At 40.0% G+C, this 23,902-nt stretch overlaps 1 protein-coding gene and 1 long non-coding RNA gene across 2 annotated transcripts; one reads left to right on the forward strand and one right to left on the reverse strand.

Annotated features, from left to right (window-relative positions):
* The first annotated feature begins 1,071 nt into the window (after positions 1–1,071).
* antxr1b (ANTXR cell adhesion molecule 1b) lies at positions 1,072–21,680 on the forward strand. The gene is made up of 18 exons (XM_039779602.1): positions 1,072–1,523; positions 5,224–5,295; positions 5,379–5,450; positions 5,540–5,621; positions 5,753–5,786; positions 6,052–6,131; positions 6,613–6,681; positions 6,784–6,864; positions 6,974–7,034; positions 7,307–7,405; positions 15,921–15,990; positions 16,113–16,191; positions 17,008–17,103; positions 17,202–17,243; positions 17,410–17,502; positions 19,298–19,456; positions 20,290–20,370; positions 21,075–21,680. Exons 1-18 carry the CDS (start codon positions 1,318–1,320, stop codon positions 21,450–21,452), a joined length of 1,854 nt encoding a protein of 617 aa, XP_039635536.1. The 5' UTR covers positions 1,072–1,317; the 3' UTR covers positions 21,453–21,680.
* Positions 6,218–8,537, reverse strand: LOC120545369. The gene is made up of 3 exons (XR_005636685.1): positions 8,502–8,537; positions 6,935–7,023; positions 6,218–6,647 (listed from the first exon to the last, which is right to left on the reverse strand). It is a non-coding gene; the product is annotated as an uncharacterized LOC120545369 (long non-coding RNA).
* Positions 21,681–23,902: the final 2,222 nt, after the last annotated feature.

Consider the following 23,902-nt stretch of genomic DNA (forward strand, 5'->3'; position numbering starts at 1 on the left):
TGTGTTAAATTATCAGTGTTGCAGAAATATAATACTGCGGAGTAGCAGATCAAATTTATTGATGTATTTTGTGTTGATGTCTTAGAAAACGAGACGGCTGTATGAGACAGCTCAAATGACCTGGAACTGTAAACGATTTTGTGTTGATAAGGGGCAGACATTATAAGTTTTACTTCTTTCTGCTCCTTTTCATTCATGTTAAATGCTGTTGTTGCATTTGTTTTTAAATGAATGAAATAAATGATAGAAAAAAAAAAAAGAAAAAAAAAAGTTTTGAAATGTTCCTTAGCTGAAAATAGCAGCCTTTCACCACAAAGATATTCTGTTTATCAAATTTCAGTGCCTGGCATGGGCATAAAGGTTCGATGTCAATGGCCCTAAGTGGCTGTCTATGTACTGTATTCCCTGTGGTGTTGGGGAGAACAAAAACAATCACTTCTGTGCTACTCGGCTCTCACAGTTGATAATATATCTCTATCCTCGAAGAACCTTTGTCCTATATGGAGACAATATGCGGACGCAGTTAATGGTCCTAAATTAATTAAAATGATTCCTGAATGTATCACCCAGCTGTTGTTATTCCCCTTCTCAGGTCAACACAATAATAATTTAATAATACTTTAATAATACTTTCTTTTCTTTTTTTTCAGATTCGTAATCAATCTGAAAATTGCACAGAAATTCACAATGAATCTGATTTTAAGTGTCTTTCTCTTCCACATGTGGATAAAACCTTGTCTTGCATTTATTTTCTTTTGCGCATCCCCAAATATTTCACTGTGTTTGATATTAGAAGATAATCTAGTGTCAGCTGTTCCAAATGGTGTTACTTCAGGAGAGACACACCACGTCAATATTCAAGTTTTCACTGAGGGGATGCTCTTACTTAAAACAAAAACTAAACTGCATTTCATGTTTTAGTACAGTGACTTGCATGGTACATGTGTTTACCACTAAGTGGCACTGGTGGGTAGGTGCAGACTTGAGTAAACCTGCAAGAAAAGTGAAAGAAACAAACAAACAAAAGTATTAGCAAGAAGAAATATCTGATGAAAGCTCTCAGCACAAAAAAAGTGTTGATGTGAACTCATGGCACCGTGTGCTAAAAAGATTTAGTGTGGAGAGAGAGGGAGCTGAAGACTGAATCCCACCACCTTCACTCCTCCTCTGCCACCACACATCTGCTGCTGAGGAGATGGAACACTGATCCAGAGAGGAGCGTTTAATGCCTTGGAAATCGGTCTGTGCAGCATGGCAGACTGCATTAGTGTGCTGTGAGAGGGAAAGTGGACGAAAATCTCCAACTGGAAAGTATTTATGTTTAACTTCTCTTTGCTTGAGCTGGTGTTTTCTCTTAAACTTGGGGTGATGTCCCAGTGCTGGTGCAGGCAGGTCCTGCTCGGTGTGGAACTGGGCATGCTGGTGGCGGTCCTGGTGGCCGGCAGTGCAGGACAGATCCATGACAGGAGGGAGGCTGGTTCATCCTGCTACGGAGGATTTGACCTGTACTTTGTTTTGGACAAGTGAGTGCTACCACTTTTACTCGACTTTTAATAATTGGTGCATGACTCATTGTCTTAAAGACACAGGTGCAAACATCTTTCATCAAGATAATCTCCAGAGGCATTAATGGCCTACTTGCATGAAAAATATTTGCTACTGTATTATAACTAGCAGCTTTACTTTTAAAAGCAGCTTTATGTAAAATAAAATAGAATAGATTTTAGGCTGGGTACAAACAAAAATAATTGTGTGTGACTTAGAGTCATAACTGCCAAAACAAAGAGCAGGTCTTGTCAAATCAACTGGCACACATGGATATAATGTATGTTTATCTTGAAATATGGCAAGTTTGCTAAAGGTTAAGCTTTAAAAAAATGTCATCAGATCTGATGATCTCTTGTGGTACAGGATGTGGTGTGTATCTACCACAACAGTTTATAGCTCCATCATTTTCCAATGTTTGAAACTGAGGAATAAACCAATCACAATTCATTTTCATTCTTCTCCGCAACAAGCTATTGTCATTATTGATTAATTCATTAGTCCTTTGGTCTATAAAATAATACCCATCGCAGGTCGCAGATGACATCTTTAAAAGTCTTGTTTTGTCCGACCAACAAAAATATATTCACTTTACATTCATGTAAAAAGAAAGAACAGAGAACAGACAGAGAAAAGCAGTGAATCCTCACATTGGACAAGCTGGAACCAGAGAATGGTTGGCATTTTGCTTAAAAATGACTTAAAGCAATGAATTGATTATCAAAATAGTTGTAGGTTAATTTTCTGTCGATCAACCAATCAATTAGTTGACTATTTGCAGGTCTGTGTCATTTTATTTACCAAACACAGGAGCAGATTTCTAAGGCTTGAGTGCCCCGTGAGGGTTAAATTACACTGTCCATTAAACTGTCATGAAGCTAATGTGAAGCTCCTAACAACTCATGTCAAGTCATGTGTCAGTGTGTTGTTGTTTTGTAAGCCAGCTCATAGTAATGTTCTCCTGGATGAAAACTACAGTTTTGTCAACTCAAAGTGCAGCCACGTTTCACCGACAGCAGCTTCAGCTCTCTCTGTTTCAGTCTGCAGAACCCTTTCTCCATTAGAGCCAGATGTTCCAAAGATCCTGAGTTTTTGGCTGTCTCTGCACTGAGACTCACATCACTGGATAAATGAAAACATAAGAGAGGGAGAAGAAGAGAAGCGTGCAGCGTGAGAAGAGGTTTTGCATATTTGCCTCACAATTCGCTTTAATTGCTGACTTCCGCTTTAAAAGCTGCGTTCTTCTTTTGATTGTTGTGGCCTATTTGAGTCTGACATTTTTTTCAAAATCAGGACCTGATATGAAGCTCATCTGATAAAATGACTTGGCATTTTTCAGTTTTTGTTTGGCTTTTAAATATGAGCAGCGAAGCCACATGAAAAACGTGGAAATATTGAGCATCAGAAAGAATAAACTCTAAACTCAATGGCTTCTCTATGTGAAGTCTCACTATGATGAAGACATAGACTGGCCCATACATTACAACGTCAACGTTTTTCCAGGGTGTGTTCTCATCCAGTGATCTGCTGCTGCGTTAACATATCGCTTTAGTGGACCGAACACACTCCTGTCGAGCGGCTGGAGACGATGTGAGCAGTGGGGTGGGAAAGATAGGAGGACTATGCCGTTTGACCGACAAAAGTCAATTGCTGCCACAAGAAAGAAAGTCAACATCATGCATCCAACCTGAACTATTAGCAGAACCAGTAGAGCCGATGGGACCATTCCTCACAAAGTGGTCCTGGAACTTTTTCCTGGGAAAGATGAAATACGGGGGAATGCAACTGCCTTGTGCATTAACAGCAAGGGCAATGGTGACCAATGTCCCCCTTTCCCCAGAGGTCACTGCACCGACCTGGTGCTTCCCCTTGGTGGCGATACACGTCGGTAAAGGATATTTGCCGTTTGTGTAACGAGAATTTACGAATAAAAGGCACCCTTTCAGGTTCCCGGTCCATATTCCAAAAGAAGGATCCAAGAGAAAAAAAACATTAGCGAGCAGCTAACAGAATTAGGGCTACCGCTGGCTGAAAATACTGGTTAGCTGATTGGATAAACCATCTGTCTATCACCACCTAAACCCGCCTCAAAACCAACGCTGATTGGCCCGGTCGTTTGGCAAACGGCTCCAAATTTTCTCTATCTCAAGATGCCAGACTGATCTGCCAGTGGAAAACTGGAGCTCGCGAGATCAGGACGGTCTCACGAGGCTAGCACAAAGCAGCTACAGCTCAAGAAGTCACTCAACTTAAAACCACAAGGAGTATGGTTATTTCTACAGTTGTGGATGCAATATTGTAGGCCTACATTGTTTGTAACCTTATACCAAATATGCAGTACTTTTGATCAGACTAATAATTTAGTCTATCAACAGTAAATTAGTAGGCAACAATTTTGACAATCAATTAATCATTTAAATCATTGAATTCAAGCGAAAATGCAAAATAAATAACTAGTTCCAGCCTCTCGGATGTGAAAATGTTCTGCTTTTCTTTGTGTGTGGCTACAACACTACGGCCAGCCATGGTCCTGTGGTCTCCAACAACAAAGCTGGCATATGTTGTGGAATTAACAGTACCATGGGAAGTTGGGGTTGAAGAGGCTTATGAGAGGAAAAAGAACAAATATTCCGACCTAGTAGCTGAAGCATCCCAGGACGGCTGGAAGAACACCATCTTCCCAGTAGAGGTGGGATGCAGGGGATTTGTTGCCACATCTACCACCAGTTTGCTGGGAAAAATAGGGGTGAAGGGTCGTTCCCTCCAACAGGCCATCAAGTCCATGTCAAGTGCTGCCGAAAAAAGCAGTAACTGGCTCTGGGGGGTAAGGACACCAAATGGGCAGCAAGGTAGAGACGATGGTATGCGGTCAGGCTAAGCCCCGACTCAGGGAGAAGAACGCCCGTGCCATGCAGAGCCCATCAGGGATATGAAGGGGATGGCATGGAGGGGGGTGTACCTGGGACGCTGGGTACACTGTTGAGCCCTCTGGAGATGTCGTGGGCTTCAATCAACAAAACGTCGATGAATCAGGGTGCCCATCTGATGACCCCAATGACATACCTTACCCTCCTTTTCACCACTCCACACCGACTGCTACTGTCAAGCGTTTACTTACCTACTAAAGGGATTGAAATATCTAGTTCTATTAGCTTTGCATTTGTAGCAACGCAATATCAGAAAACAAGCAATTGGAAAATGTCACACTGGCATTTCCTCTATTTTCTGATATTTTACGATTCAGCAGATGAATTAATAATGAAAATAATAATTAGATGTAAACACAGTGTAAGAATGATGCAATCCTTGATCAGATCACATCACAAGCTTTAAAGAGGTATTATACCTTTTTATGCTTGATCAGTTCACCCATCATGAGGAGTATGTGAAAACTACGGTTAGCTTCAGCTGCATAAATGTTGACTTTTTGCATGCTGCAAATTTTACAGTATAGACTACATGCAAAGTGCAGTGTTTTACCTTGGTACAACTAATGCACAAGTGTTGATTCATTGTTTGTGTTCAATTAATCCAAAGGAGTCATGCAATTAAACTTATTTAGCAAAACCTACTGCATGACATAGAAACAGAATCGAAGGGCATTTAGGACTGCTACAGCTATCTTATTACATTTCCGTGAAACAACAAGATAGTTAAGTCATTGAATCTTTTTCTCAGGTCTGGCAGTGTGCAACATCACTGGAATGAGATATATTATTTTGTTGACCATCTGGCTCACAAGTTTATCAGGTAGGTCCAGACAGATACATCAGATTTAAAGAGAAAATGATAGAATGTAAAACATGACAGCCGTCTTTGCTTCTTGTTTCCAGTCCTCAGCTGCGGATGTCTTTCATTGTATTTTCAACAGAAGGAAGGATTCTCATGGCACTAACAGAAGACAGGTACACACATGCACTTCCTGACTTATGTGCTATCTCATTCCAGTTCAATTAATATACATTTTTATTCTCTGAAATATGTCAATTATTAGAGAGCAGATTCGGGCTGGACTTGAGGAGCTACGCATGGTGCAACCAGGTGGAGACACCTTCATGGACAAAGGTTTTCAAAGAGTAAGCCATCTGTTAAGTCAATGGGAAACTGATCCTACTTACCCTAAAGTATGGCATCTCATTTTTTTTTTTTTTTTAAATGAGGAACATTTAAATTTATAGCCACTGACACCTCTAAACTGCTCTCTCAGGCCAGTGAGCAAATATACTACGGCACTGGAGATGGTGAGTAGAACATTTTCCTTTTTAACACTTAATCATTCCTTCTACTAGTCTTTTTTTATCCATTCATCAACATGTGGTAAAATCATCATATGAAGACAGAAATAACAACAAAAAACACAGCTGCTCTTTCCATCACAATTATGACAACTATGTTCAAAATATAAAAAATACAATAAAAAATGGATTTCACTAGATGACTAAGATTTTGTATAATTATTTAAACAGAAAATTAAATTTCTTTTCACAATCTGTCTCTGACTTTCAGGTTACCGGACAGCCAGTGTCATTATTGCCCTGACGGACGGTGAGCTGAGGGAAAATCAGTTTGACCTGGCACAAAGAGAGGTGACACAATGAAATGAACGGTGCATTATTTAAACATTTTATTAATGCACTATTCTCACTTATCTCAAAACCGACGCATTTCCCAGATGCCAGTATTAGTAATGCATAATGTGACTTTATCATTATCATGTAATAATTATTCATGTTGCTTATTTTTCCCCTTACTTTGGAACTTGAAAGCAATATAAAAATTAGAGAACTTAAAGGGTGAGTCCACACCGAATAACACACGGCAGGAAGATGTTGCTGTATTGTTAAAAACGTTCAGGCTTGTGACTCTCAGTGATGTCACAGCAGATGTTTTCCAGCAGCTGTAAATTGCATAACATGAGCAGCAACGTCCCCACCGATGAAGGCGTGACCACAAGTGGAAAAAGCTTTAAAGTTTCGGCCCATAAAGAGCAGTGCAAAACGCTTGTGATTTACTGAGCATTCATCATTCACTGAAGCTCATCTGTTGTTTGTTTGTTTGATGTCTCAGGCCAGCCGAGCACGCCAGTTGGGTGCCACTGTGTACTGTGTGGGAGTGAAAGACTTCAATGAAACCCAGGTAAATCAATGTCAACCAATAAACCAGTTAACAAGAAGATTAATTAATCAGTCCAAACTATGGCATATAATCGGTTAATCATTAAGTCATATGTCTTGACAGCTTTCAACGATAGCTGACAGTACAGACCATGTCTTCCCGGTGAATGATGGATTTGAGGCGCTACAAGGGGTCATTGACTCGGTAAAAAAAGACACTTCCATATCACAGAAAGATGATTAAATACCTCATTGCATAATTTTATCTACTGTACCTTTAGTTCAGCTTTTTATGTTGTTATTTTCCCTTTCAGATCCTGAAGAGATCATGCATTGAGATTCTGGCTGTAGAGCCCTCCAGCATCTGTGAAGGAGGTACAGAGGCACAGAAGAAAACACAGAAACATTATACACTATAAAAACATCTGTTTTATTTATATTATATCATATTTAGTGTAGATGTAATACTGCAATTGAAAGTTACATACACGCATATTAGTATTTATTGTATATATGTTTATTATTAATAGATTACATTGATGACTCTATTATAGTTTCTTCAAAAATACACATTGCATAACCTACTGCAAGAAAAATGATATAATCATTATGAAATATAAAATATGGTCCATTTAATCCCACTTCAGAATCGTTCCAGGTGGTAATCAAAGGAAATGGTTTCCTTCACGCCCGAGACGTAGAGAAAGTTCTCTGCAGCTTTCGCATCAATGACACAATTACTTTGAGTAAGTACATGCTTCAAGGTTTTACTAAAATTAACAAAATTCTAAATTAAGATTAAAAATCTTTTTCAGGATATTTTTTGTGTGACTTTTTAAAGGTACAATATGTAACATTTCTGCTTTAAAATGTCTAAAAATGACCATACCTATGTTATATATTTTTATGAGTTGTGTTCTTACACTATCCCAAATGTTTCCACCAAATGTCAAACCCAGAGAAATCTGTTATTTTATTTTCAGACACGGCACGTTTCCTTTAGTCGTCAGTGGCGTCATATAACCTTTCACCCTCCAGTTACTCTAACTTCCGTCAGAACACTGGCACCAAGATGATACGTTCAGGAGTAATTGTAAATCATGCAATGTCACAGAAAAAAATACTTGTAACCGTAATACTGCTTTTTTTTTGGCCATAAAGCATCATTTTGTGATTAATTACATCCCACTTTTTATCACAGTAATACAACAGATACCTTATTTATTTTGAAAGTTCAATATCGACAAGTAGCTAACATTGATGCTAATGCTTTGTGGGTAACATTATGAGGTTACAACATCATTCAACACGCTTTAGTATGACTGTTTCGACCACAGTTAACAGGACTGGGCTAACCCACGAATAACTTCACTAGCAACGTTAACTGTATAGATAGACGATTAATCTAATGCTAATTTAGCCAGCTAGAACACCCCCGGTCTGTCTGCCTCACTTCCCGGCGCAGAGATTCAGTCGGGGATGACAGCTGACAACAGCCCGGACATATAGCTAGCTAGCTATCGTTAGCCCCCAGTCAGCTATCAGCCAGCTACTTTATTGTACGCAACCCCGGCCAGAACTTATCTCCAGTGCCTGGTGCTTACGACGCTAACGGCAGTTTAATTAAACGTCGGAAACGGACCATATCAGACCAGGCACCGAGTCACAACAGCGGCCATCCATAGAGTTAGCTAGCTACATCTCCGCAGCGCTACCGGTGTATGTGCTGAAAATCTCCTCCCTGCCGAATTTCTCCCCTCTTCGCGTTAAGCTGTCTTTACGGTTAGCTAAATTAACCTGACAAAAGGTGAGTTAAGCACCAAAACGAAAAGTTAAGATTACTGAAAAGTGAAGGGGAGATAATTCCGGGCAGCTGGGAGATGTTCTGCTGCTGCACAACCGGCATCGAACACTGTGGTCAAGCCAGCCTCCACTTCAAAATGAGCGGTCAAACTAGCCACCCCTATATTTCGCGGTGCGCGTATACACTTGCTATTACGGTGAAACTAAAAAGAGGGAATTTTCTGACGAAGGCAATTTCCCATTCATTTATTCTGTCTGCCTGTCTGTCTATCTGCCTGCCTGTCTGTCTGTCAGTCAGAAAGAAAGAAGGAAAGAAAGATTTTAGCACACCTACAACCTCTGTGACAACTGCATGATATGCTGAATTCCAAAATAAGAGCCCCCCCAAAACTCAAATATTAGCTGTTTTGTCTACACATTAAGAAAATCATGAAAATAAAAGTCCTAGCTTCCACAGACCAATTTCACATCAGATGGAGAGGACACCTTCTCAAGGTGTGATCTACAATGTTTCAAGACATTCTGATGTTGTTTTCCAAAATAAGAGCCCCCCAAAACTCATATATTAGCTGTTTTGTCCATACATTCAGAAAATCATAAAAATAAAAGTCCTAGCTTCCACAGACCACTTTCACATCAGATGGAGAGGACACCTTCTCAAGGTGTGATCTACAATGTTTCAAGACATTCTGATGTTGTTTTCCAAAATAAGAGCCCCCCAAAGCTCAAATATTAGCTGTTTTGTCTACACATTCAGAAAGTTATAAAAATAAAAGTCCTAGCTTCCACAGACCAATTTCACCTCAGATGGAGAGGACTCCTTCTCAATGTGTGATCTACAATGTTTCAGGACATTCTGGTGTTGTTTTCCAAAATAAGAGCCCCCCAAAATTCATATATTAGCTGTTTTGTCCATACATTCAGAAAATCATAAAAATAAAAGTCCTAGCTTCCACAGACCAATTTCACCTCAGATGGAGAGGACCCCTTCTCAATGTGTGATCTACAATGTTTCAAGACATTCTGATGTTTTCCAAAATAAGAGCCCCCCAAAGCTCAAATATTAGCTGTTTTGTCTACACATTCAGAAAGTTATAAAAATAAAAGTCCTAGCTTCCACAGACGAATTTCACCTCAGATGGAGAGGACTCCTTCTCAATGTGTGATCTACAATGTTTCAGGACATTCTGATGTTGTTTTCCAAAATAAGAGCCCCCCAAAACTCATACATACGCTGTTTTGTCTACACATTCAGAAAGTTATAAAAATAAAAGTCCTAGCTTCCACAGACCAATTTCACCTCAGATGGAGAGGACTCCTTCTCAATGTGTGATCTACAATGTTTCAGGACATTCTGATGTTGTTTTCCAAAATAAGAGCCCCCCAAAACTCATACATACGCTGTTTTGTCTACACATTCAGAAAGTTATAAAAATAAAAGTCCTAGCTTCCACAGACCAATTTCACCTCAGATGGAGAGGACTCCTTCTCAATGTGTGATCTACAATGTTTCAGGACATTCTGATGTTGTTTTCCAAAATAAGAGCCCCCCAAAACTCATACATACGCTGTTTTGTCTACACATTCAGAAAGTTATAAAAATAAAAGTCCTAGCTTCCACAGACCAATTTCACCTCAGATGGAGAGGACTCCTTCTCAATGTGTGATCTACAATGTTTCAGGACATTCTGATGTTGTTTTCCAAAATAAGAGCCCCCCAAAACTCATATATTAGCTGTTTTGTCCATACATTCAGAAAATCATAAAAATAAAAGTCCTAGCTTCCACAGACCAATTTCACCTCAGATGGAGAGGACTCCTTCTCAATGTGTGATCTACAATGTTTCAGGACATTCTGATGTTGTTTTCCAAAATAAGAGCCCCCCAAAACTCATACATACGCTGTTTTGTCTACACATTCAGAAAGTTATAAAAATAAAAGTCCTAGCTTCCACAGACCAATTTCACCTCAGATGGAGAGGACTCCTTCTCAATGTGTGATCTACAATGTTTCAGGACATTCTGATGTTGTTTTCCAAAATAAGAGCCCCCAAAACTCATATATTAGCTGTTTTTTGAATTTTTAAAAATATTTTTATTTTTTTAAAAACCTTATTTATCCATACATTCAGAAAATCATAAAAATAAAAGTCCTAGCTTCCACTGACCAATTTCACCTCAGATGGAGAGGACACCTTCTCAAGGTGTGATCTACAATGTTTCAGGACATTCTGATGTACAGTTTCAAAATAAAAGCCTGTCAAAGTCTTGAATATGAGACAAATTAGATATGATTTTGGATTCAATTTAAAAGTAAACACCCTGTTATCAAACAATAAATCCACTTCAGGGTTATATTACACGACCCCGTGGTGTGACTCATTAAGTATCAAGACATTCTGATGTACAGTTTCAAAATAAAAGCCTGTCAAAGTCTCAAATATGAGGCATATTTAGGCTGGTGACAAATGGTCAAAAAGGGCTTTAGTTTTTGAGATACCCCTACTGGAGGTAGAACTAAACCCAACAATGTTTTTCCTCATCCCTCGGTCGGTCCCATATATGAAATTGATTCTTGGCTAAAGATATTTTACTGCTAAGATTGTTAAATTAACAGATATTGTTACACAACCCAAAACCAAAAGAAGGACTAAAATATAGCCTGTCCATGGGAGTTAAGGCATCTAAACTAATGCAGATCAATCACACAAGCTCTGAGAGCTTTGAAACTTAGCGTGTTTGTAGTCAGGAAGTTGCTTTACCTACTAGAAAAGACTGGATGTGAATATAATGATGTATGGAATAAATAAAGACATACCTAAAATAGGCGAACCATGCAAAAAATTAATATCTATGCAGAATGTTTTCATTTACTTTGTGGTTACTTTGCCAGGGTTTTATAATAGAAACACATATGATTTCTTGTTGGAAAAGTGGGGTTGTGCTTAATCCAGCAATACCAAATGTGTAAATATAGCATGACAAATCAGGGTGTTCTTTCACTCAATGTATGATGTGTCTAAAATGAAAGAAGATGGAACACTGACATAATTTAGTTTCAAGTCCAAAGCCCATTATCAGTGGTATCATATGGCACCTTGTACTATATAGTCCATATGGAAACAAAGATTGAAATTGAAAGATAACACCTTACCATAGCACAAACAGGAGACCAGGATTCAGGATTGCAGTTTGACCTTAATGAGCCTTTTAATAAAACTATAATTTAACACAATACAAATTAAATGACTTAAACAAACAAATGGCAATCTAACAAAAGAAACACTGTGAGGGGGAATGACCCCCCTCATCACTGAATCTCAAGCTCTTTCTAGCAGCAACCATTTGGAACATGAACTGCTTTTGGTAGTCATTCTGGGGGTTAGGCCATCTCCAGTGGCCACTTTGGGGAGGTCAGCTCCCCATGATGTTACCACTGCAACACACCACTGTCACTCATCCACATTGTCATCAGTGACAAAGTGGGTCATATTTGGATAGCCTGGGGCAAGAGCAAGACTCTGTGCAGGTCAAGCCCACTGAAAGACACTGGCATTTGGTAGCATTGTTGCAGTTTCCGTCTTTACAGTATAGTAGTGGGTGATGTCTCTAACTTCTTTAGGTGCTGGTGTCTTCTGTAACATCACAGGTTCAATGCACCTATCTTCTTTGAGCCTCCATCCTCCAACTGGGTTCCAGAGAAGAGGTTTGACCAGGTGGCTGTGACGCCACACTGCTGTTTGGTACAAGGCTCTCAGCACTTGTTGGCCCAGTACTGGCGATGTAGGTGCTGACAAAGCTACATACAGGGATATTCTTGAGCAAAACCTGTAACACTGTGCGTGATTTGAGGCTAGGACGGAGGTTCACCTTCCAGCAGGACAATGACCCCAAACACACCTCAATCCAATAGAAAATCTGTGGTCAGACTTAAAGATTGCTGTTCACAAGCGCAAACCATCCAACTTGAAGGAGCTGGAGCAGTTTTGCAAGGAGGAATGGGATGATGTAGATGTGGCAAGCTCATAGAGACTTATCCAAAGCGACTTAGAGCTGTGATTCCCGCAAAAGGTGGCTCTACAAAGTATTGACTTTAGGGGGGTGAATAGTTATGCACATTGACTTTTTCTGTTTTTTATTTCTAAAAAATAATTTTATGTATATTTTTCTCATTTCACTTCACCAACTTAGACTATTGTGTTTTGATTCATCACATAACATTCAGATAAAAAAAACAACATTGAACTCTAATGTAATAAAATAGGTAAAAAGCCAAGGGGGGTGAATACTTTTGCAAGGCACTGTACATGCAATACACCTTGCACAGTCACATTCTTGTCTAATTGTTGAATGTGATGATACAGATGTAATAGTTTTGCTGCTATACTATTCAAGCAAAGGGATGTTTGGATCCTCAGTAGTGTTTATGCACTCGGGACATGGCCTTAAGGAAAGATTTGTCCCTAGTTGATCGCTCAGAAGCTTGGAGCAGTGCTTTGTGATTGTTTACCTGCATGACACGCTCCTACCGGTTGTAACTGCACAAGCAGTTTGTACAGAATTGGGAAGGCCACTGCCCTCACAAGACTGAAGACCCATCTTTGTAAGTTACAGGCAATTACTAAATGTGGACTCTCTGGTAGCCTGGAAGAGGCTTTGCCCTCCTTCTGTATGGCCAAAAGAAAAAGTTGGATGGACATCCAACCTGGATGTGCTGAGGTACAGATTAGCATCTACCAGAGATTCGTCAGCAGCAAATCTACCCCCAACAGAAGATGCTTTCCAGCATGTCTTCATGCTTTCCAGCTTTCCAGAATGTCTTGATACTTACTGGGTCACACCAAGGGGGTAGTGTACTATAACCCTCAAGTGGAAATAGTCTGTGATAATGGGGCTTCCTTTTAAATTGAATCCAAAATCATATGTTCTATGCCTCATATTTGAGACTTTGACAGGCTTTTATTTTGAAACTGTAAATCAGAATGTCCTGAAACATTGTAGATCACACCTTGAGAAGGTGTCCTCTCCATCTGAGGTGAAATTGGTCTGTGGAAGCTAGGACTTTTATTTTTATAATTTTCTGAATGTATGGACAAAACAGCTAATATATGAGCTTTGGGGGGCTCTTATTTTGGAAAACAACACCAGAATGTCCTGAAACATTGTAGATCACACCTTGAGAAGGTGTCCTCTCCATCTGAGGTGAAATTGGTCGGTGGAAGCTAGGACTTTTATTTTTATAATTTTCTGAATGTGTAGACAAAACAGCATATATATGAGTTTTGGGGGGCTCTTATTTTGGAAAACAACATCAGAATGTCCTGAAACATTGTAGTTGACACCTTGAGAAGGTGTCCTCTCCATCTGATGTGAAATTGGTGGAAGCTAGGACTTTTATTTTTATGATTTTCTGAATGTGTAGACAAAACAGCTAATATATGAGTTTTGGGGGGCTCTTATTTTGGAAAACAACATCAGAATGTCCTGAAACATTGTAGATCACACCTTGAGAAGGTGTCCTATCCATCTGATGTGAAATTGGTCTGTGGAAGCTAGGACTTTTATTTTTATAATTTTCTGAATGTGTAGACAAAACAGCTAATATATGAGTTTTGGGGGGCTCTTATTTTGGAAAACAACATCAGAATGTCCTGAAACATTGTAGATCACACCTTGAGAAGGTGTCCTATCCATCTGATGTGAAATTGGTCTGTGGAAGCTAGGACTTTTATTTTTATAATTTTCTGAATGTGTAGACAAAACAGCGTATATATGACTTTTGGGGGGGCTCTTATTTTGGAATTCAGCATATCATGCAATGACAGGTTGTGAGGTGTGCTAAAATCTTTCTTTCTCTCTTTCTGACAGACAGACAGACAGGCAGGCAGACAGAATAAATGAATGGGAAATTGCCTTCGTCGGAAAATTCCCTGTTTTTAGTTTTGACGGTCTCACCGTAATAGCAAGTGTATACGCGCACCGCGAAATATAGGGGTGGCTAGTTTGACCGCTTATTTTGAAGTGGAGGCTGGCTTGACTGCAGTCATCGAACGTCCTGGCTCGCGGTCGCGGAGATTCCCCCGACAATCCCCACCCACACCTGTCTCTCAGCCTCGTTTAGTAGCTAGCTAGCGTTACAACAAACCCCGTCCGTCCCGGTGTTGAAACGATCCAAAAGGTGACACTGATATGTGAAATATTTTGTGTTTTAGCTGCTGGCTACTGTTAGCTTGCTGGCTCACGAGCTAACTGGTCAGCTACAAATAAAAATCTAATCAAGAAAAACGTAATTATGTTGGGGAAACTGCAGATATTTTATTAGAATGAATAAACGTAACGTGAATAAACTTGAACGGGTAAACTCGTCCGTGAACTGATGCATTCTAACTGGCAGCGAAGGTGTTTAACACTTAAAACTCCCATAATTCCACGCAACTTCCCAACGTCATCAAAAGTCCAGTTTTACCGTCCATTGTTTTGGTTGAGAGACCCCTAGTGGCAGAAAGTTACATATTGTACGTTTAAGTGCATTAATCCATCTTTTTATTAATACAATGACAATCACTGTGTGTAATGTGAAAGGAGTGACAGGTAGTGACAAAATAGCTAGTGACTAGCTGGTAAACATAGTGGAATATTTAGCAGCTAAAGATACTTTGTTGGTTGAGACCATATAGACTGTAAAAATAAGGTGGAGACCAAAGCAGAGCTAAAACTAGAGTGAATATGGGACTTACCTTTATCATTTTGCCAGACACATGACTTAAGATGAATACTAATGTTGCTGTGTGTCTGCTAGATGTGTAAATAGGCAAATAATAAGTTTGCCATATGAACTTTACAAGGACATATAACGTCAAATGGGAGAGCTTGTTGTGGAGTTCTGTATCGCGTCATCCTCTGTTGTCCACGTCATATTGTGAAGCGATCGACAAAGGAGACAACAACACTGTAGGTGTGTGAATCCAAACTATTAATAGACAGAATAGAAAAGCAGCAGTTTTGGGGATTTCACTTCATTGTTCCAAGTTTGTTTTGGCCATGCAGAGGAGGATGGGTGGGGGGAGCACGTTGTGGCTCACAATGATTTAAATCCTTGTCCTCCCCCCAAAAAACCATCATCACCAGCTTCTCCTTCTTTAAATCAGCTGGTATAACGTTCAACGCTTCTCAGATGTCTGAAGGGGAATGTGGATCTCATCAGGGACGAGCACTGTCTTTGCACACACTAGACACTCACTCAGCCAGGGTAAATAAACCACAACCCTCCCTCATTTGCTTCATTTTCCATAAGGAGAGGAAGTCCAGGAATTTAATAACAAAATTATTTTTTGAGGCTTGAATCTCTTGAAGTTTCAGGACTGGTAGAGAAAAATCAGGGTAACTTTTTTTCTTTGCATCACTTTCACTATTTTCTCTTTCACCAATGATCCTGACTGTAACTGACGTAATCCACAGTGAAAAGACCTTTGGTGGTGAGAGATACCTACCTTTTGTGCCCAGCTCCTGTTCTGGAAAAAGAGGGAACGTAAGTTCAATGTTACTGTTCACAGACAGGGGTGTCTGGGTCTTTCTAGACTGAGCGCTGAATGTGCCATCTGTCAGCAAATTATCATTGCTCTCATTTACTCTCCTACCATTTTTCTACAGGTCTGCCACTCTCCACGTCAGCATGAATAATGGCCTGAGCTTTATATCAAGCTCCGTCACAATTACTGCAGTCACTTGTGTAAGTACAATGTAAAGCAAGATGGCACTAAAAAGCTGCTCATCTGCTTGTGGCTAAATGTATTCTATGAACTTCAGTCTAGTTGTGACTCCTACTAGTATTGTATTGCTGGCCATATGTAATCATTGCATCACAGAAACTCTTTTCTTCTTGTATGGATCAGCAGTTTCTTTGAGTTTTAAAGAGAAACTTCCTGACACACATGTCAGCAGCTGCAGCAGCTCTGACTCAGTTTGCTGCCTTTCATTAGTGGCCTTGATGCTGACAAGATGTTAAAACAATTGAAAGTCCTCCATAAGAAGGGATGGCAGTAGCTCAGTCCGTGGGGAGTTGCTTGGAAACTGGAGGGTCACAGGTTCAAGTCCTCGCATGGACCAAGTACAAAGTTTGGATTGATAGCTTAAGAGTAGCCTAACTGCTCAGGGCATCTGCCCATGGGCAGCCATCCTACTCTGACATCTCTTCAGTGCATGTGTGTGTGTAATAAAAATAACAAATGTATTACTTTAATACATTCTTATTATTACTTATTATCTAATTATTATTCTGCAAGTTTTTCTCACTCTGATACATGTTGTTGAAAAGAGGCAATCTATATGACTACTAGTCATCTCAAATACTTTTCTATGTAGTTTTGGTTGAAAAGTTGTATCAATGTGAATTACACAAATAAAATATGACTTAAGAAATGTCTTTAGTGGCCATTTAAACACATTGTGTTTTCACAAAGCAACATAAGGTTCAGTAAAGTTGTGTAGAGGTTTGGTGAGGTATATGACTCACCTGATTATGTCCTGTCTCTGTTTTCCCTTCTAGTCTGATGGGACCTTTGTGGCCATAGCTCTGCTCATCCTGCTGCTCCTGCTCACCATGCTTCTGCTGTGGTGGTTCTGGCCTCTCTGCTGCACCGTGGTATGACAGCCATCTTGGATCCTTTCAGAGTGAAGGACATACAGTACAAATGTGTTTATGTTAGGACACACCAATACATTTCGTTTTCATGTTTGCAGGTTATTTATGAGCCACCTCCTCCAGTTATAGAGGACAGCTCTGTAAGTGATGTTTCACCTCATAATGACAAAATGATATAAAAGTCTTGGCAACCCTACAGTATTAATGTCTTTAGAGTAGTAATTACCTTGTTTGTCAAGCACAACACATCTGCTCATCTATTTGCTGTCTTCTTGTTAACATGAATACTGGTTCCTTCTTCTTTAGGATGATGAGGACGGTTTTCCCAAGAAGAGGTGGCCCACAGTGGACGCCTCGTACTACGGAGGACGTGGAGTCGGAGGCATCAAGAGAATGGAGGTAGAAAGAGAGAACGACAACCCAGATAGCAAATAAATGAATGTGTACTGATGTGTTCAACAGTGTTTTCCAGATACTTTAAAACTGACTTAAATTCACCAAAGATAATACAAATCTACTGGCTTCGGGTTCAAAGACAATACACGTGGTGGCCTTGAAGCGAGCACCCGGCTAATTTGAAAGAGATCAAACACAAATACAGCAGGACTACAAATAGAAACAGGAAAAAGACTCATTCCTTAAAAGAGATGAGTATGCAAGTCCTTGCTGGAAGTGACTGAGTCACTTTGTTGTTGTGACTACTTTAAAAAAACAGTAAGAGTCAAGATGAGGCCATCTGGCCCATAAACTGCAAGGACGGCAGTTTTAGCAAATGCCCAAAGGCTCGGATATGTTCTCAGTTAGCAAGCTTGATGATTCGTTTGTGGGAGTAATACAACATGCCGGGAATCTTTGGAAATAAAGGTGGCTGGTTGGTCTGTTAGTGAAATCTTTTGTAAAGGCTTGGATTTTGCAGCTTAAGATGGTAGGAGGAAGAACGAAAAGGTAAGCAGTGGAAAGAAAAGTTCAGTCCTGATGTTGGGAGGTTTCTTGTAGAAAAAGAAGAGGCGGTCAGACTTCTGAGCACTGTGCTACCTGATACACTGAGAGGTAAACAACATAAATGAGACGGAGACGTCCACAGGTCAAGAGGAAGGAGGAGACACAAGTCGCCCTTTCAGTATGAAGAGCTTTACAGACTGGTAGTGCAGTCGGAGAAATCTGTGCTTTAAACTTGAAGCAGCACCACCTCCATACAGACGGAAAATATGCAGAACTTCATTTAAGTACTTTCTCTGCCAAGTTAAAACCGCTATGGCTTGTCTGTGGCAGCTGCAAGGGAGTAAATCTGAGTAATGAACTTCCAAGATTGCTTTGACAGAACCGGTTTCACTCTTGAAGTGATGGATCATTCTTGACATTTACTTTTGCCTTTTTAGTGGTTCTCTGAGCAGCAAGGTAACTATTAAAAAAAATAAACTTATAAAAAAATGTTGTGAAACATTCAGAAAAGCAGACTATTTGTGGCAGTGGGTCTCTTGCTGATTTTTTTTTTAGGTTTTATTCTATAAAACAGGTTCAGAAGTAAATGCTGTTCTCTCAGAGACTTAGGAAAAATCCTAAATCTGAAACTGTGGAACCAAAATTCTATTTTGAGGCAAGGCAGCCAACTTCTGATTTCATGTTGATTTCAGAGGACTGGGCTTAAATAAACTCCATGTAGACATTCTCCAAACATCTGGATATGCAAGGAGAGAGTCATTTTTATATGTAAAAATAAAGCAGCAAGTTGTTGCAAAGATTGACATAATTTGCAACAGCTGCAGTCATTTAATGCAGAGGCATTGATTGAAAATGGGTTTTTGAAAAGTTAACAAACAACGGCAATCTGTCCAATAGTTGTTGAGATATTTCTCTAGAAACCAAATATGTCAAGTTCATGGTAGCACAAGAGTAAAACTGTGTGGCTCACTAAAGTCAGTAGGACTCATTGTCTGGGCAACAATGAATGTTTGTACAAAATGGCAGGGCATCCAACAGTTGTTGAGATATTAGAGCCTGGACCAATACCAGAGCCACAATGCTAACATGGCTAAAAATAATCGGAACCATTGCCGCTTTCAGCTTCCGTAGCGAATATTTGTATATGGTATATGATTTATCAGCCAAATTCCTATTTTAAACCACTCTATATGAATGCCTCCTATTTGTCACTGATTGCAGCACAGTGCTGAAAGCTTTTGTTTCTGCTCAGGTCCGATGGGGAGATAAAGGCTCAACTGAAGAAGGAGCCAAACTGGAAAAAGCTAAAAACGCTCGAGTTGTGATGCCTGTGGAGGAGTATGATCCACCACGGCCTTACTACAACATGCACAAATCTATCCGCCCCCAAAAGTGGTACTCCCCAATCAAGGTGCTCCAGTTATTCAATGTTTGCATTCATTTAAATTGTGTTACACTCAGGACTTTCGTGATTCAGTGCATGTTACTCTTATCTCATGTTTGATTCTGTGATTTGTGACCAGATGTCTGTTTATATTTTATATTCATATTTTGCTAATTATATTTTTCAATGTATTAGTATTTGGTTTTTAAATGCCTATTAAATGTTAACTTAAATAATTTGACAAAAAAAATCTTAGCTTAGGGTCCACTTACTAGCTTTTTCCAGAGCTAGCCACGTCTCATGGTTTCAACTGTCACCAAATATATTTTACACCATGGATCACACAATGTTAACATATGTAACACACAGTAAGATGTAACTTCCAGATGTTTAAAACATAAAGACCTCTTTCTTACACTGGCGTCCATCCACCATAATCTAAAAATATAATTTTTAGTGTTTGGTGATGTGTGACCAGGACATAGGGAATAGATAAAATGTGTTTCCTAACATATTAGTCAGCTGGATGGATGGTAATATGAACCAGAAATGAACTGAGCTAACCCCTGAATTTGGAATCTGTTGAACTGGTTTATCTCAAACAAAATACATTCTTTGTTCATCTGTCCCTCTACCATAAATAACTTCAGATGAAAGAATCAAAAAGACATCTGGACATCACAGTCACAAATAAACAGACACACTCTACTGGTTGGTTACCTCATTTTTCAAAGGACTGCTTTTGCTGAACTACTGGCCACTGCACACAAAATATGTTAATATTCTGCTTGTTATCAGAGATCACAGGTATAGTATACTATTTTAAATGTTTACTTTCATCTGTGATCATCTTTCTACAGGGCAAATTGGATGCTTTGTGTGTATTCCTGAGAAAAGGCTATGACAGAGTGGCTGTGATGCGACCTCACGCTGGAGACAAGGTGAGAGATATTGACAAGCCAGAGATAACGGAAAGTCATGATGCTGTGACTTAATGAAAAACAGCATCAGCTCTTTACAGCTGTAAGATAAGAACACATTCATTCAAAACAAAGCAGTTAATTCAGATTGTGAAGCTGTCAACTTTTGGCAGACAACATGTACGAATTTGCCAGAGCTTAAATTCATGACCTCTGCAAATTATGGATAAAGGAAGTTAAGAGCGAAGGATCAAAGTACAGAGTAGACAACAAGTTGAAATATTATCCGCATGACATAAAATACACAAATTCCATGGACTAAACATTTTGAAAAAGTCAAAGCTGCGTCAAAGTGACTTTAAGCAAAACCCTCAAGGGGCATAGTGAGTAGACAAAAGGTAAAAACAACTGCAGTATTGTCTGGAGGAATGCTCTTGTCTGCAGAAGTCATTTAGAGTAGATTCTGCCTGGTTCCTACAGCTCCCAGCGTCAGCTCGACTGGGCTGGCAGGAATGCTGTTTCCTTTCATGACACTCACTGACAGAGGAATTTCCTCTTTCCATCTGTTGAAAGCTGTACCCTTCCAAGCCTGCCAATTGCTGCAGCCACAGTAGTTGGCAGTTTCTTGTCTTTACACATGAACTTGTCTTTACATCTCACAGTACAGGTAAGTCCATAAACAAAACAAGCCTCTACAATGACCTTTTTGTTTTTCTTTATTACAGGGCAAGTGCATAAACTTTACCCGAAGCAAATCCTACCCTGCTCCTCGCTATCCAATCTACAACAATCCCTCCACGCCTGTCTACACTTTGCCCCGCAGTTACCAGCGTCGTCCGTCAGAGGGCAGCCACATCTTCCATTTGCCCCCTTCGCCAACTTCCACGCTCCCCCCTCTACCGTCCACTCCTCCCCCGTCCTTCACCACCCCTCCCATGTACACACCACCTCCAAACAGAGCCCTGCCCCCTTCTTACTTGAGCTCAGTCTCTGCACCCCTGTCTCCAACTGGCTCCCTACCTCCTCCCCCTCAGGGTCCACCCCCATGCAGAGCGCCTCCTCCATCACGCCCTCCTCCACACCCCAATCATGAGAGCCACTGATGATTAAAAAACAAAGAGTTGATGAGAAGGATCCAACCTCAGGATGGAAAGCTGAAAGGATCCTCTCAGTGTGCCTCTGTCCAAACACAGTGACTCTATAATGTTGCCTTTTGAGGCTGCAGCTGGTGAGTCAACTCCTGCACAGTCTGTTTTTCTCACGCATGATGTGCCTTGAAATATGATTTTCTTTTTTTAAAGGTCCCATGGCATGAAAATTTCACTTTATGAGGTTATTTTTAACATTAATATGCATTCCCCCAGCCTGTCTATGGTCCCTCAGTGGTTAGAAATGGCGATAGGTGTAAATCGAGCCCTGGGTATCCTGCTCTGCCTTTGAGAAAATGAAAGCTCAGATGGGCTGATCTGGAATCTGCAAGGTTACCTCCCCTTTCTCTGCTTTGCCCGCCCAGAGAATTTGGCCCACCCATGAGAGAAAGACATCATGGCTTTCAAACGAGCAAAGTGGCAGTTGGTCAAGGCCACACCCCCACCCTCCACCTTGCCCCCCCTCTCTCCTCTTCAATAGCTACAGACACAGAAATGGCACATACTAAGGAAAGCTCATTGTGGGACTGGCTCTAGTGGCTGTAATTCTGCACCAAGGCTGAATTTCGGGAAAGAGACTTCAGATACAGTATTAGGGGACCACTAAGGTCTATATAAAAGCATCCTAAGAGCACCATGTCATGGGACCATTAAAGTAGCAAGCACATCTTTGGCTATTACATGCTATTTGAGCTAAGCAGCTTCGTTTTCTTCAAATCAGACACATTGGTCAAGTATTGCAATGTGATATGGAGTCGTATACACTTGCATTTTAGCCTTTGCCTGATGTGAATATTTTGGATCTAAAACAAATCTTGCACTGCTTTGCACAGTGAAAAACAATAATCATGAGTTCAAACAGCAGAAAATACAGTTGCTCAGCAACTGTGTCATGTGTTTTATACATGCAAGTCTGTTTGGAAAGTGCTGTATTGGAAAATGTATATTTTGTGAATGAATAATCATTAAATCACAGAAATGTATACAGTATGTATACATCAAGATCAATACCACAGTCATGTTTATATGGTAACTACAGCACTGCAGCCAGCAGGTGATATGCCAGTCAGTGACTATAATAGTTCCAGTTTGTCACTTCCTGATAAACTGGTAGGGACATCTTTTATAACTTTTTCCGTGTATAGACATGAGAGTGGTATCAATCCTCTCATCTAACTCTTAGCAAGTAAGTGGATGCATGTATTTCCCAAAATGTATAATGCAGTTTTGCAGTTTTTGAGTCTTGTGATTAGACTTGTGACCAACAACAAGTTGGCCTTCCCTGTTTTGCTCCACTCCGGGCTTTAACATTGCACAATGGATTTTTTTTAAACTGGCCTCAATCTCAACAGGTGTTCAGATTGAAGCTGGTTAGTGATGCAGCTGAGGACTTACATCCACAACTTTAAATGCTCTATACACCTATGTTTCACCCCCACAGGTGTTCTCCTGCCCTCACTGTGCATAAAGGTGCACAGCTATGCAAGACTTTAATTACCGTATAAACTTAGGTGACATGTTGTTTTCAATGTAGCTCCAACCATCTTCAATCTAAGGTCTAATTAGCAAGATAAAAAAAAAACACCTGTGTGGGCGTGCATGGCCTTTAACTTTAAAAACAACTGATGGACTTAGTCCTAACAATAGTCTCACATTGCCAGACTTATCTCCACAACCTAACAATGAAACTAAAGATGAAGCCATTAAATACATTAACTTTAAGTAAAGTATTTGTTTAAAAGGGATTTTATGAAATGTAAAGTTTGCTTTTATGCCTGCACTGCTTTCAGAAACATTTTTGGGGACTTTTTTTATACGAGAAAAAGCATTAAATATGTCTGTCAGATGATTTGCTACTAGTGATCAAAAGAATGATGGAAGTGGAAACAAACCACCAAAATAAGGCTTTTCATCTTATACAAGAGGAGTTGAGCTGTGGTTGAGATGTTTGTTACCTGATAAAGATCCCCCAGATGACTCCATACAATATATCTTGGTCACTGCTGGACACTTGTGGAAAAAACAGAGGAATTCAAAAGCACGCCTGGGCTGCTCTGCTTTCCTGGCTGGCACTGCAGGAAATGTGCATACAGCTAGAAAGGGGATGGATTAACAGAAGTAGAAATAACATGAAATGATTGACATTATTTATAACTGAACAGTTTGGAGTAAATGATTTCCATCTTGGGTAAAATATGTATAGACTCTCCAAAGTCAGCTGAGTCTTATTCCACTCAGATCTACTAAATACCTTAAAATATTTTCCATGAGCTTGCTTTAGTTTAGTTTTCTTAGTTTTTTTCTTAATTTGGAAATGCTTCCACACACGCATGCAGACACAGTCCTGTGGGCAGTGAGCTCATGGAGGCGTGTCTGAGAAAAACTGCGAGAAGCAGAGGCAGTCG

This window comes from Perca fluviatilis, chromosome 17, assembly GCF_010015445.1.
Source record: "Perca fluviatilis chromosome 17, GENO_Pfluv_1.0, whole genome shotgun sequence".
Taxonomy (NCBI): domain Eukaryota; kingdom Metazoa; phylum Chordata; class Actinopteri; order Perciformes; family Percidae; genus Perca; species Perca fluviatilis.